General features: G+C 46.3%; 1 protein-coding gene across 3 annotated transcripts in view; it reads right to left on the bottom strand.

Annotated features, from left to right (window-relative positions):
• Nucleotides 1–1,284: 1,284 nt before the first annotated feature.
• Nucleotides 1,285–13,433, bottom strand: part of NIPAL3 (NIPA like domain containing 3) — a 48,550-nt gene continuing 36,401 nt past the window's right edge. For 2 of the 3 annotated variants that reach the window (XM_065882369.1, XM_065882362.1), the window contains exons 7-11: nucleotides 11,528–11,663; nucleotides 9,561–9,649; nucleotides 7,481–7,544; nucleotides 5,672–5,766; nucleotides 1,285–1,484 (exon numbers count right to left, since the gene is read on the bottom strand). In XM_065882369.1, coding sequence (XP_065738441.1) covers nucleotides 1,285–1,484; nucleotides 5,672–5,766; nucleotides 7,481–7,544; nucleotides 9,561–9,649; nucleotides 11,528–11,663 — 584 coding nt within the window. The remainder of the gene's footprint in view (nucleotides 1,485–5,671; nucleotides 5,767–7,480; nucleotides 7,545–9,560; nucleotides 9,650–11,527; nucleotides 11,664–13,433) is intronic. The other variant, XM_065882366.1, reaches the window with a different exon arrangement.

Raw genomic sequence — 13,433 nt, 5'->3', positions numbered from 1 at the left:
GAGCTGCCAGTTAAGAATGCAGACTCTTGGGCCCGGTCCCAGTCCCACTTAATCAGAGTACCTGTGGTTGGGGTGTAGGAATCTGTATTTTAAATAAACTCCCTAGGGGATCCTTATTTTCATTAAAGTTTGCAGACCTTTACCTGCCATTCTCAAAAGCATACAGTCAGTCTAGGGGAAGACAATCGTGTACGCAGCCAGCCAGCCAGCCAGCAGCAGCCCCATTTCTGAGCATGCCTACTTCTTCCAGATGTATGTGCACGGGGATGAGGACCCAAAGAGTCTATCGACCCCAAGGAAGTAAACCAATGACTCAAGCTTGGTTCGTCAATCTATAAGGGAGAGGAGAGAGGAGAGGTGAGTGAGGCTGTCTCTGAAATGAGCACCCCTGGTTTTCCCAGAGGACCCTGGTGTGCAGGAAAATACACATACAACAGCCAGATTGTCTGTCCGTCCTTTATAGGTGATGCAATCACCTCTTGCAAAATGAAAGGGATTGTTCTCCCTTTATGGGCTGAAGGCTCATGACCCCTGCTCCTGTCCTTCTTATTCTTCCCCGTCTTCTCTTAATTTCTCAGTTCCTTTGAGGGGAAAGAAAGCAACCAAGTAATTCACAGAACCAAAACCAAATTCGTTTTCAGAGTGGATCCAGTATAAATACATCAAGCACACCCTCACCGGGGAGGCACAGCCCATCAGAAAGCAGATGTGCATTTCCTACAGGCAAGTGACAGGATGTTACACCCAGGGCTGGTTCACCATGCCATGTGAAGGCGACACAAAGGTTATCTCAAGAACAGTATCAAGAGGGAGGTGGGTAGAGATCAGGTCTGCACATAAGGTGAGGGAAGACTAGATTTGGAGGTTTCCAGCCTTTCAATGGATTTGGAAAGTAAGGGCAGAATCTCTGCCTTGCTTTAGCTCTAAAGAATGTGGCCACCTTTGGTCACTGACTGGGGAAACCCAGTTCCCATCCTCAAGGATGACAACGGCTTTCCAAATCTCATTGGGCTAAATCAGGCAGAGGCTGAACTCTGTACTGCCCACCTAGAATACTGCTTTCAGCCCCCCACCCCAGCCCCACCCTCATCATCTGAAACTTCCAGGACCAAGATAATCTACCCTTTGCCAGAGACAAAGGCTTTTCAAGATCCCCGTCCACAGAGTTCTTGGATTAAAAAAATAAGACTTGAAAGGCAAGTTTTAGAATTAAGGGTTGAACCGCTATCAGCATGGCTTGAGCAGCTGTAAATGGAGAGGAGGTGAGTCTCCTTCAAGGTGGGCTCACTCCTTCTTGGTGTGTTCCAGGACGCGATAGGGAACCCCAGAGGCGCTTCTAGAGCCATGTTCTTCCTGCATGATGGGCAGCGTGGCGGGAGCGTAGATCTCAGAAATGTTGTCATTGTTTTCCAGGGCCCCGTAGGAAAAAGAAGCTTTGAGGTCAGGCTGGACGGTCATCCCTTTGTCATGCATGTTTTGCATACCTGAAATGAAATCCATTTCCCCCAAATCATTAAGCAGTGGGGCCAAAGGAGGCTGCATCTCATCCTCCTCTATCCCACCACAGACTAATCACATGTGCACCGTCAACTTCCTGAATGGTTTGGATTGAACAAAAAAAGAGCGCCCATAAATACACACTAGAAATATTATGGTTGCTAAGCAACAAAGGATGAATCTTCAGGAAATAAGCACACAGACCAGCCACTGTCAAAAGAAACCACTGGCTTAGAATGAGGTGGGAATGTCCGGGCCACAGGGCAAGTGGAGCCAGCACTGCGTTGGGAACGTGGTAGATGCCAACACTTTTCGCTGAATTAAATCAGGATCCAGAAAACTTCATTATACTGTTGAGAGAAGACGAAAACTTTTGTGTCATGGATACATGATGGGGACACATGTATTATGATGCTCAGAGGGAGAGTCTTGACATTAACATCCCTGATCCACATATGGAGTGAGGTGCGGTTTTGCTTATTACCTCTGGGCACATTGATGTCGGATTTCTACTTATATTTGAGGGCAAAGACTTTAGTCATTAATTCCTTTAAATGTAGTCTACAATTCCCCTAGTTAAGTAGGACCTGGCCTCCTCTGAGGCCAGTTCTTTTCCTGGTAGGGAATTAAGACCCTTCAAATTCTCTTGCCCCCTGGTTGAGTAATAAGAACACTGAATGCAAATTATCTTCCATGAAACCATGATGATAATAACAGCTGACAGCTGACTGCTTCCTATGCCTGACACACTGGGCTAAGTGCTTTAAATAGTAATAGTAACAACAACAGCAATAATGATAATGGCTGATGAGGACTGAGCATTTAGTTGGTGGCAGACACTGTTCTAGATAGTTATAAAGTTTTATCTCATTTGATTCGCACAACTATTGATTAGGAAAATGAGGCAGTTGGAAGTTAAGGAACTTGCCTGAGGTCGCCAAGCTAGCAAGTGGCAGCTCTGGGGTGCAGACTCAGGTGGTTTAAATTCTGAAGCCCACACTCTTAACCAGAATGCTGTGTGGGCTCCCTATAGACCTTAATCCCCCCAAATCCTATGACAGAAATATGCTACTATCCTCCTTTTCCAGAGAAGAACACAGAGATTCAGAGAAGTAAAGTAACTTGCTCAAGGACACACAGCTAATGAGAGACAGAGCTGGAATTTGACACCAAAGCCCATGCTCTTACCTACTCTGCAAATGGCCTGGGAAGACCCAATCTGTGGAAGGGCCTTTGCTTCCACATTGCACAAGCCTTGGCTGATGGGAATTTTTTTTTTTTTTTTGCAGTACGCGGGCCTCTCACTGCTGTGGCCTCTCCCGTTGCGGAGCACAGGCTCCGGACGCGCAGGCTCAGCGGCCATGGCTCACGGGCCCAGCCGCTCCGCGGCACGTGGGATCCTCCCGGACTGGGGCACGAACCCGTGTCCCCTGCATCGGCAGGCAGACTCTCAACCACTGCGCCACCAGGGAAGCACGGCTGACGGGAATTTGAAGGGTACAGTTTAAGAGTCTGTGGTTTAGATTTTGGGGAGGGAATTGGGAGGAGATGAGGGGATGCCTATTCCTCAGGGAAGAGAGTTGGCTTACCAGGCATAGTTTAGCTTTGTCAACGTTCCCCAGCCAAAACCCACCAGGAATACACCTATAGTCTAACAAATTTGGGTTTCTTGACTCATTTCAGTGAAGGAGGTGTACGTCACGGGGAGCTGTTTCAGTAAGAGGGTATTAGAAGGACTTACTACAGAATTTGGGTTGTGTTAGGTGATTTCAGGAGGGTTTAAGGAAGCAGGGCTTTGCTTTGGATTAGATGCTGTCAGGAAGTGGGGATAATTCTATAACTGGGGATCTTAATGATTGTTATCTAGAAGGAAAGAAGACTAGATGGAGACTAAAGCTGTGATTGGTAAAGAAGCAGCAGTCACTCATGTGAGGGGGATGATTGGTCTTTTTATGGTTTGGACAATGTTCATGTTTGTCTGTGTTTGGACATGACAATGGCATGGTCCTGTCTGTGTCTTGATCCATCACAGTCCCAGAATGACCTTGTGTGATGTTGATGTTCTGTGAAATGGTCTATGTTCAGCCAGGAACACCAAGGCCCAGCTGTGAGAGCCAGGCCAGCTGTTTTTCTCCTTCTCATTTTCTATAAGTCTTCCAGGTGCTAGAATTATTTCAAGCCTCTCCTAACTATGGCGTGTAGTTAATTTTCAGAGCTTGAATGCCTCTTGAACCGTGACTACTAGTTGGTTGTGAAGATATCAATCTGGTTAGACCCAAAGCCAGGGAGGTCCTGATGCTGACCAGGGAAACCAAGCAGCTGGAAAAGCGTCTCTGTTTAAGAGTTTTCTTCTTCTTATTTTACCTGACATCAGGTCAACCAAGTGTTTGAAATTTTCACAGTCTTTTTTCAAGTAAAAACAAAGTGAAACCAAATTCAACCAGGCATCTACCAGGTCCCAGACATTGTGCAAGGGGCCTTTAACATATTATCCCACTACCCTGGGAAAAGGAATCCCAATTTACAAGTGAGGGTCAGAGGCCTTGGGAGGTCCAGGCACACGCCCAAGGTCACTCAGCAGGTGGGTGGTTGAGAGCTGGGATTTGAATCCAGGTCATCTGAACTCCAAGCCCACGCTCAGCTTCAAAGCACAGAAGCCAGGCCTACTCAGAAGTCCTGACATGCCGTGGCATGAGGGCAGGTCTCCTTTCTCCAACATCCAACTTCCCACCGGTCACAAGGCACAAAGAGGAAGCGAGAGCCACGTCCACAAACAGATCACAGAACGCGGATACCTAAGATTACCTTAGGTTACCTTCTATCTTCTACCAGAAAACACATCTGCATATACGCAAATACTTATATAGATGTATACACATACACGGTTTATAAACACACAAACACACATGTACATACACATACTTGCACACACAGAGTTGACACCTCACCTATCTGGAATTCAGCTATCCAGCGCCCTCATCTATCCGGAACACAGCCGAGAAACAAGGAAGTAAGCAAAAAAGGCATCTGAGCAGCCAGATTAGATGTTTCAAAAGTCCATGCACTAAAGCTCATGCACTTAACTCGTAGGAGAAACCTTAAGGCCCCAACTCAGAGCTTATTTATTTTAATTTTATACATGATTCGAACAACTTGGGTCAAATGAGAAGATTGACACCGAGCTGCTATACACAGGCAGGCTGGTAACAGCAAGAATGACAGACAACAGCTTAATAGCAAGAGATGAAGAAATAATATAAAAAGTAGACACATAAACCCTGGGGCCATTTAAATCATGGGCACCTTGGTCAGCCCTGAGAACACACCTGCCTCCCGAGTACTTTATTAAGTAGTATTCTACTCCATCATTGTGACTGTCTTTTGTTCACAAGACTGTCTTAATGGAGGGTGGGAGATTATGCTTTGGAGAGAGTTCCATCTTATATATCTAAAATAAAAATTAAATTTGAGTTAAAGAGTGAAAGCTAGGGGCCGCTAGTATCCTATAGAATTTAGGTCAGCAAATCTAGATGGGGCTGCCCAACATCTTAACTTTCTCATCTGAATCCCTTGAGGCTGGAAAGTGCTCTCCAGTTCTCTACAAGCCCCATCGCTCCCTTTTGTGCAGTACTCAGCTGATTCACACATTTTCGTTCCTGCCATTTGAACTTGTGCTTCTCAGTGTGAACCCTGAGCTCCCTGGGGAACTAGGCTCTCCAGAACAATCCACTCCCTTGTGGAATCTAAGGAGTGAGGTTGTGGTATTTGAATTTCATTCACCCTATTTTCCTTCCCCTCTCTGATCATTCCATTCCACTGAGATGAACTGGATTTTTCCTTTTGCAGGCATGAAGCCTGGGGCTGCAGATCAGAATTATATCCAGTGTGAATCAGAATTGTCTTTAAAAGATCCCCAAATTGACATGAGAACTGGCAAGATGTGCTCAAAACCAATCGAGGTGGCTCAGCCATTGCCTCCTCTCTTGCAAACTGAGATCAAACAAAAAACCAAAAAAACCACAAAAAAACAGAAAGAAAAAAAAGAGAGACAGTCACATCATAATAGCACAGCACACCTTCCCTGCACCAAACCCAGAGGCTGGTTGTGTCTTTTTAAACAGGAAGTAGCAGTCATTCTATGTGGATGGGCTGGCCAGCTGGATTTGAATGTTACCTGGCATGGCATCCATGGAAATGTAGGGCTCAAAGGGAATGGCCTTCTTCCTGTTACGTGTGATTAAGAAGACGCCCAAGAATGCGATGAGGCACCTGGCAAACACAGATGAAGAGAAACAAGGCCAGAGTGAGGTTGGGAGGGATGCTTTCAAACGTGAGTAATGGGAAAAAGGGGAAAACAGGGTGGCAGGCTGCGGAGGTGGGCTCACTGCTGAGCGGCCCTGAGAGGCGGCCGGGCCTGGGATCAGCAGGAAGCAGATGCGAGATAAATAATAACAGCCCGTGCAGCCCACACAAGCCTCAATCAGAACAAATCAGGCCATCCTTGGCCAAACCCTCACCTCCACTTACCCTGCATCTCAGCACCCTGCCTTTAAAGATTTTTTTTTTTAATTAAAAAGTTCTGTATGGCCTAAATTCAATCAATACTGGAGCAGAGAAAGTAAAAATTAGGAAGTCCCTGTACTCGCCCCCACTATAGGTGTATATTCTTCCAGAGTCTTTTTATTGTTTTTCTCTTTTCTCCAGAGCTTAGCTAAACAAGCACACTTTCTAAAAACTGAGGCATAATTTACAGGCAATAAAACGCACAATCCCGATTAATCTTACCTGTGCACACACTCGTGGGATCACCACGCAGGTCAATAGAGGAGTCATTTCCATCCCTTACCCACAGAAAGTTTCCTGTGCCCCTTCCCCATTCATGCAGACCCTTCCCCAGAGGAAACCACTGTTCTGACGTCCACAGAATCGACTGGCCTGTTCTTCAACTTCTTGTGAGTTAAACAATGCAGCGTGTACTCTTCTATGTCTGACTTCTTTCGCCTGATAAATGTTTTCAAGATGCATCCACTTCATTGTGTGCATTAGTAGTTCATTATTTTTTTATTGTTGTGTGGAACGCATTATCTGATCCATTGTCTGAATATATCAGAACTTGTTTTCCACTCTCCTGTTGTATCCAGTTTGGGTATATAACGAATAAAGCTACTATAAGTACTCATGTACAAGTCATTTTGTCAATATATATAACTAATTTCTTTTGGGTCTATATCTAGATGTGGAATTGCTGGCTCATAGGGTATACTATACATTTTTAAAAATGTAACTTTTTTCATTCAATGTATCCTAGACATGGTTCTACATCAGTACCAATAGACTGACCTCAATTTTTCAAAATGGCAGTATGGTACTTAATTATACGAAGATGTGTAATTTATTTAACCTGTATTTTACTGATGGGCATTTAGGTTGTTTCCAATTATTTGCTTATACAATTAATTTAAAAAATAACAAACACCCTCATACATGTGGCGTCACGTCCATCATTTACTTTTCCAAGATAAATGATTAGAAATGGAAAGCTGCATCAAGAAGCATGCTCATTTAAAAATTTCACTGTTATTGCCAAATTGTCCTCCCACATTAAAGAACTTCTCACACTGTGGCAGAGAGCTGGGCTCCTCATCCTCTTGCCAACACGGGACATTACCCCTCCTGTTAGGTTTTGCAAAATGATGGCATCTTGTTCAGCTTCAGTATCCGTTTCTTTGATCTGAGGTGAGGTTGAGAGTCTTTCCTGCATCAAATTGTGATGTGTTCGAAATGACAAGGAGATTAAAGCCCAAAAGAGAAGAAAGGAAAAGTAAAGCCCTTTGGGGAATGAAACGCTCACCTCTGGGGACAAAGCTCCCACTGCCAGCTGCTCCTCTGGCTCTAAGGGACTGCCTGAGAGGCTGGAGCAGGGGGTAGGGAGAGAGGGGCAGCCTGCCTGGAATTCGGGGCCAGGGAGCAGGATGGGACTCACCCCAGTGCAAACATGCAGACGTGCAGCACGTCCTCCCCGAGGAAGTCCAGGTAGAAGGTGGCACCTGAGCAGCAAAGAATGGAAAATGCGGGTGAGCTGTTTTCAAATCACCTACCTGCCAGTCTGTTTAGGATCTGGCGAAGCTCCCTTCCCTACAGAATACCAAAGGGGTCCAAAATACTACGACTGCACCTAGTAAGAAATTAGCAGAATGGAATAAAAGCCATTTGGGGGGAATAGACTGTCTTCTCTTTCTCCCCCACCTAGGCCCCTCTTACCTCCATCTTTTGTTTCTTAACTTTTTATTTTGAGATAATATTAGATGCACAGAAAGAGTACGGAATTCCCACGTACCCTGTGCCCAGCTTCCCCCAGTGAAACGACACTATGAGCTAAACTAGAGACTTCCCAGTTTTTACACACTCCTCTCCCTCATCTTTCTTTCTTTTTCTTTTTTGTTAAGTTTTTATAGGAGTATAGTGGATTTACAATGTTGTGTTAGTTTCAGGTGTACAGCAAAGTGAATCAGTTATATATATACATGTATCCACTCTTTTTTAGATTCTTTTCCTATATAGGCCATTACAGAGTATTGAGTAGAGTCGCCTGTGCTATACAGCAGGTCCTTATTAGTTACCTATTTTATATATAGTAGTGTGTATATGCCAATCCCAATCTCCCAATTTATTCCTCCCCTCCCCTTTACCCCCTTGTAACCATAAGTTTGCTTTCTACATATGTAACTCTATTTCTATTTTGTAGATAAGTTCATTTGTACCTTTTATTTAGATTCCACATATAAGTGATATCATATGATATTTGTCTTTCACTGACTTAACTTCACTCAGTATGACAATCTCTAGGTCCATTCACGTTGCTGCAGGTGGCATTATTTCGTTCTTTTTTATGGCCGAGTAATATTCCACTGTATATATGTACCACATTTCCCCCCCATCTTTCTTAAGATGGAAAACCAAGGCTTCGTGGTTAAGCCGCCGGAGCTTTCTAACCTCATGAGACTGGCAGATGTCACACCCTGCAGTGTGGCAGTGCTACAGGCCTGCTGCCCTCACCCTGCAGCCAGCATCTGTCTGGACCCACTTCACACCCCACCACCCCAACCCCGCCCGGAGCTCCTGATTCCCTGCCTGACTGCGGACTCAACCACGGTGTTTCTATCCCTTTCAGTCTTGCCTGGACCGAAGCTGTTGACCATGACTTAAATCTCTGCATGAGGTTAGCTTTCTGGCTGCTCTGGGTCAAGCCCCGCTCAATTCCTGGTCCCGCTCACGGCACAGGCCCTGGCAGGCTGTGTGCCCTCTTGTTCTAACCTCTGTGAACACCAGTTTGGGCACCACTTGTCCAAACTGCAGTGCAAAATATATGGCTTTCCGGCCGGGCCTTCCTCAAAGGGAGGCACACTGGTTGTTACTGGTCTTTTTACTCTGAAAATCTTAGTCACCATTGCCATTTAAAAACAAACAAACAAAAAAAACCGACACACACACACACACACACAAATATGCTTGCAGCCTCTGAAGCCACCTCAGAAAGAAAAAGAAAAAACATATAGGGGTGGAGTAGAAGAAAAGGGGAATGTAATAAAGATGATGATCACTTACTGAGCACGTGTTATGTACATACTCATGATCTCTAAAAATTATACAGAAGAAATATGTGGTCACTTGGCCCGTGGAGGCTGTGGAGTTAGCAGATGATGGTAAAAACTGTTAAAGAAACCTAACACAAGCAGTACAAAGTAGGGGACATGTGGACTATACATATTTCAATTCTAGGAGGAAAGTATTATTACTCCCATGTTATGAATGTGGAACTGAGGCTCAGAGAGGTGAAGTGATTTTCCTAGAGCTACACAGCTCCGTGTCTGTGCTGGGGTGCAAACCTAGGCCTCTCTGGCTCTAAATCCTGCGCTTTCCCCACAAAACCATCTACAACCGTGACAGGCAGAACAAGTCAGCAGAATTGGCCTTCTGACAGAGGCAGCGCCCCTTCCCTCCACACTGGGGTAACGTCCCTGCTGTCAAGGTAGAAGACAGAAATCTAGCAACCACACCCTTACCTGCTGTGATAGCCACGGTAGTGGATAGAATGTAGCCCACACTGGCAATCAGAGAGGAGTCATGCATCTGTGAGGCTTGACCTAAAAACCTTCAACACAAAAGCACTCTGGTCAGTGGGCTGTGGGGATGTCGAAAGGCCGAGGTGAAAGCCGATGACCGCAGGCTTGGTCTGAAAATACGAAGATGAGGCATGAAGGAATATTCCTTGGGATTATAAGGATGCCAGCCTCGTGTGTCTCCTGGGCTGGGGTCCACGCTTTGCTTCTATTCTTCCTCTGGACACACAGCCTGAGGCCCATCCCTCTCCCCGTCCAACACCTCTGACCACACAGTTCTTAGCACCGCAATGCCCTTCTCACCTCTGTGTCCCCTGCATCCCCTACCCACTAAAAAGCCATTCCTGGGCCCTTAACAGTCCAAGAAACTCCTGTAGCGCTTTTCACATCCTGCCTCATGTTGTAATTATTCTTTTAAACAAATTTTCTTCTTAATTCAACTCTCACTGCAATAAATATAGGAAAAAGAGAGAGTAAATTAGAGTCACTCCTAACCTCTCCACTGTGGATAAACACCCCATCATTTAGGAATATATTCTTTGTCTATTCTCTGCATAGCATTTTGGTTATTGTCGCAAAGTTCCTTACACCATAACACACTTCCCACCCAACTGTAATTGTCTGTTTACCCGGCTGTCCTCGGACCAGGGCTGTGAGCACCTTGAGTTCAGTGACTATCGCTCATGTCTCTGTGCGTGGAAGGCCCAGCACGGGCCCGGTACACAGCAGGCCTTGATGAATGTGTGATGTGTGAGTGAGAGGCTTCCCGAGGAGGGTGGGGCACCTGATCATCTTTATAAGCCCTGGAGGGCACAGCACAGAGCCTTGCATTGGACAGGGGCTCAGGGGTGATGACCAGAATCATTGGAGGAGGACTACATACTCAGCATAATAATAGTAACAAAAATCATAAAAGAAGCTACTATTTACTGGACGTTATCCTGGATCCTACTAGAGCCTGCTGCGACTCTGTTAGGTAGGGGCTGTTGCTATTGTCATTGCAGACGGGGAATCTGTGTCTTGGAGAAGCTGAGGAGCAGGCCTAGAGCAGAGGGGTGAGGGGCGTGGGACGGGGAGGGAGACAGACGCCGGGGTTCCAGTCTCAGCTCCGCCAGTTCCTGGCCTCTCGCAGCAGTTCCTTACATGCAAAATGAGGATATCATTGTTGTGGGGACCAAATGAATTCAAGATCCTGTGAAGGCAGTGAGAGCACAGCTTACACTGGGCACCCAGGTGGCAGCGGTCACCGCTGTGTTCCCCGGAGGCACCGCTGGTGGATGGCGAGCCCCAGCGGCTAGAGTCCAGGGCCTGACCTGTCCGGGGTGAACCGGCCCCATGCACCACGCTGAAACCTGCACTGTCCACCCTCCGTCCCCAGGCAGGTTTGTCATATGCTCGCCCAGGCCCCCTGCTGGGCACCGGATCTCTGACGTGAGCAAGGCCCAGGCCTACCCTCAGAACTGCTGCTTCTGAGGCAGAAACCATCACCTTGCTCTTCTACTTGGACAGATTTCTTGAGGACAAGAAAGTTGGAGACAACTTTCTGTCTTCCACCAGGCAGACAAACAGGTGCCTCACGGGGACGGCACAGCTTCTTCTGAGGCCCCGGAAGTGGGCACCTGCCTTGGTCCAGATGGGAATCAAGGCTGCCCCTGATTGCGTGGTTCTCACATTTTGAGGCAGAGGGAAAAATACATCCACTCCAGGCTTTTCAAGCAGCACGGCACCCCTCCATGTGATAACTCAGCAAATTAGCGACCCCTCTCTCTCCACAGTGGATGCCAAACCCTGGCGACAGAACATTTGCATGTTCTACCTGCCCTACAGCTTCAAAAACAATGGTAATCAGGCCCAGAAGCTGGAAGAGACCTTCGTGGGGAAGCCCAGCAGGAAAAGAATCTGCAACTCACGCGGCTTGATAGATAGCAGTTGCCACCATGCACACGAACATCACGTAGAAGATGGGGTAGTCGAGCTGCAGGTTCCCCTGTATGGACAAGACGAGCATCCCGGCCACAGCCTTCACTGTCACCACGGTCATTGAGCCTGCAGAAGGTTAACGAGGATGTGTGGGAGCCTCAGAGACGTGGCGGGGGGCGGGGGGGGGGGACAGTTTATAAATTCAAAGGACAAAGTGACCAAGATGCAGGGAACACGGGCAGAGCCCAGCCAGTGATTTACACAGTGAGAAGATCCTATTGGCATTGGTTCTTTTGTACCCTCCCGTGAAAGCAGAGAGGAAAGCAAAACTCCAAAGGGTATTTCCAAATGCCCTTCTAAACTCTACCAAGAAAGGGTAGTGAGTTCACTCTGAACTCCAGAGTGGCAGCACTGTGTCTGGAACACAATGCAAGGTCAAAACAATCGAATGTATAAATGAACTTCTTTTGAGTATCATTCTCACGGCAATCACAAGAAAAATGTGGTGTGTACAGAGCTCAGGCGTTTTTTGTGTTGTTTTTTTGGTCTTTTAAAATGCTTACTCACTGGTATTTTTAAAAACATTTCTTTAGACCGGAGGTCTCCACATGTTTTGGAATGTATACCCCTATGCATATGTATATACTTTTCAAATATATATACATTTATTTAAAAATTATAGTCATGTGACACTGTGCTTATATGGTATATACATCATAAAACATGTGTAGGAAATATACTTAAAAGGCGGAGATAAAAATAAATACCAGTTCTAATATTTTTTCTTCCCATACACCCACCTCACTATGGAGACCACTGCTTTACCCAGCGCTGCAGAAACGACTTGTAACTCTAAACTGTTGGATTCCCCCTGCCACAGCGGGAATTAAAAGGAACTCCCAAGTATGGTACAAATGAAGTTCCTTGTTCTGGCTGAAATGCTTTGCTTTCCTATTTTTCTCAGCGTCTGCTCATTTTGCCTTCTCCTGCCAACAGCCCAGCAGACACAGTGGCTTCTGGGCTCCTCAGCTACTTAGACTACAGTTTTCAAACATCGGCAGGCAGTTAAGTCAAGCACTTTCTCCAGGCTGTCCTTGTTGGTGAGGAGGGGGCAGAAAGGAATTGGCCAACGTGCCTCAGAACCTTCTGACCTTCCACCTCACCAGGAGAGAACGTTTTGGGACCGTGATCTTCCAATCCACTTTGCAAACAAAATCATCAAGGAACGGACCACTGAGTCATGCTGCCACAGGAATGAACCTCTACAACATCATGCTCAGTGAAAGAGGCCAGGGACAAACAGCCACATGGTGTATGGTTCCGTTTATGTAATACGTCCAGAAAGGCAAATCCATAGAGACAGAAAGTAGATTAGTGATTGGCCAGGGCCTGGGAGGATGGAAAAATGGGGAGTGACTGCTAGTGGGCACAGGGTTTCTTTTTAGGGTGACAAAAATGTTCTGAAATTTGATTATGATGATGGTTGTATCCTCTATGAATATATTAAAAATCACTGAATTGTAGGGGCTTCCCTGGTGGCGCAGTGGTTGAGAGTCCACCTGCCGATGCGGGAGACACCGGTTCGTGCCCCGGTCCGGGAAGATCCCACATGCCGCGGAGCGGCTGGGCCCGTGAGCCATGACCGCTGAGCCTGCGCGTCCGGAGCCTGTGCTCCGCAACGGGAGAGGCCACAACAGTGAGAGGCCCGCGTACCGCAAAAAAAAAAAAAAAAAAAAAAAATCAATGAATTGTATACTTTAAACAGGTGAGCTTTACGGTATGTAAACTATATCTTGGTAAAGCTGTTAAAAACAAAAAAATGGAGCCCTGTCCTATGATGACATATCTGTGTGTTTTATGGCCTGTCACTGGAATGGGGGCTTGCTGTCAGAAGGA

This window comes from Phocoena phocoena, chromosome 1 (genome assembly GCF_963924675.1).
Source record: "Phocoena phocoena chromosome 1, mPhoPho1.1, whole genome shotgun sequence".
NCBI lineage: Eukaryota > Metazoa > Chordata > Mammalia > Artiodactyla > Phocoenidae > Phocoena > Phocoena phocoena.
Note: the sequence above shows the minus strand (reverse complement) of the source record. Positions and strands in the feature narration are given on the sequence as shown.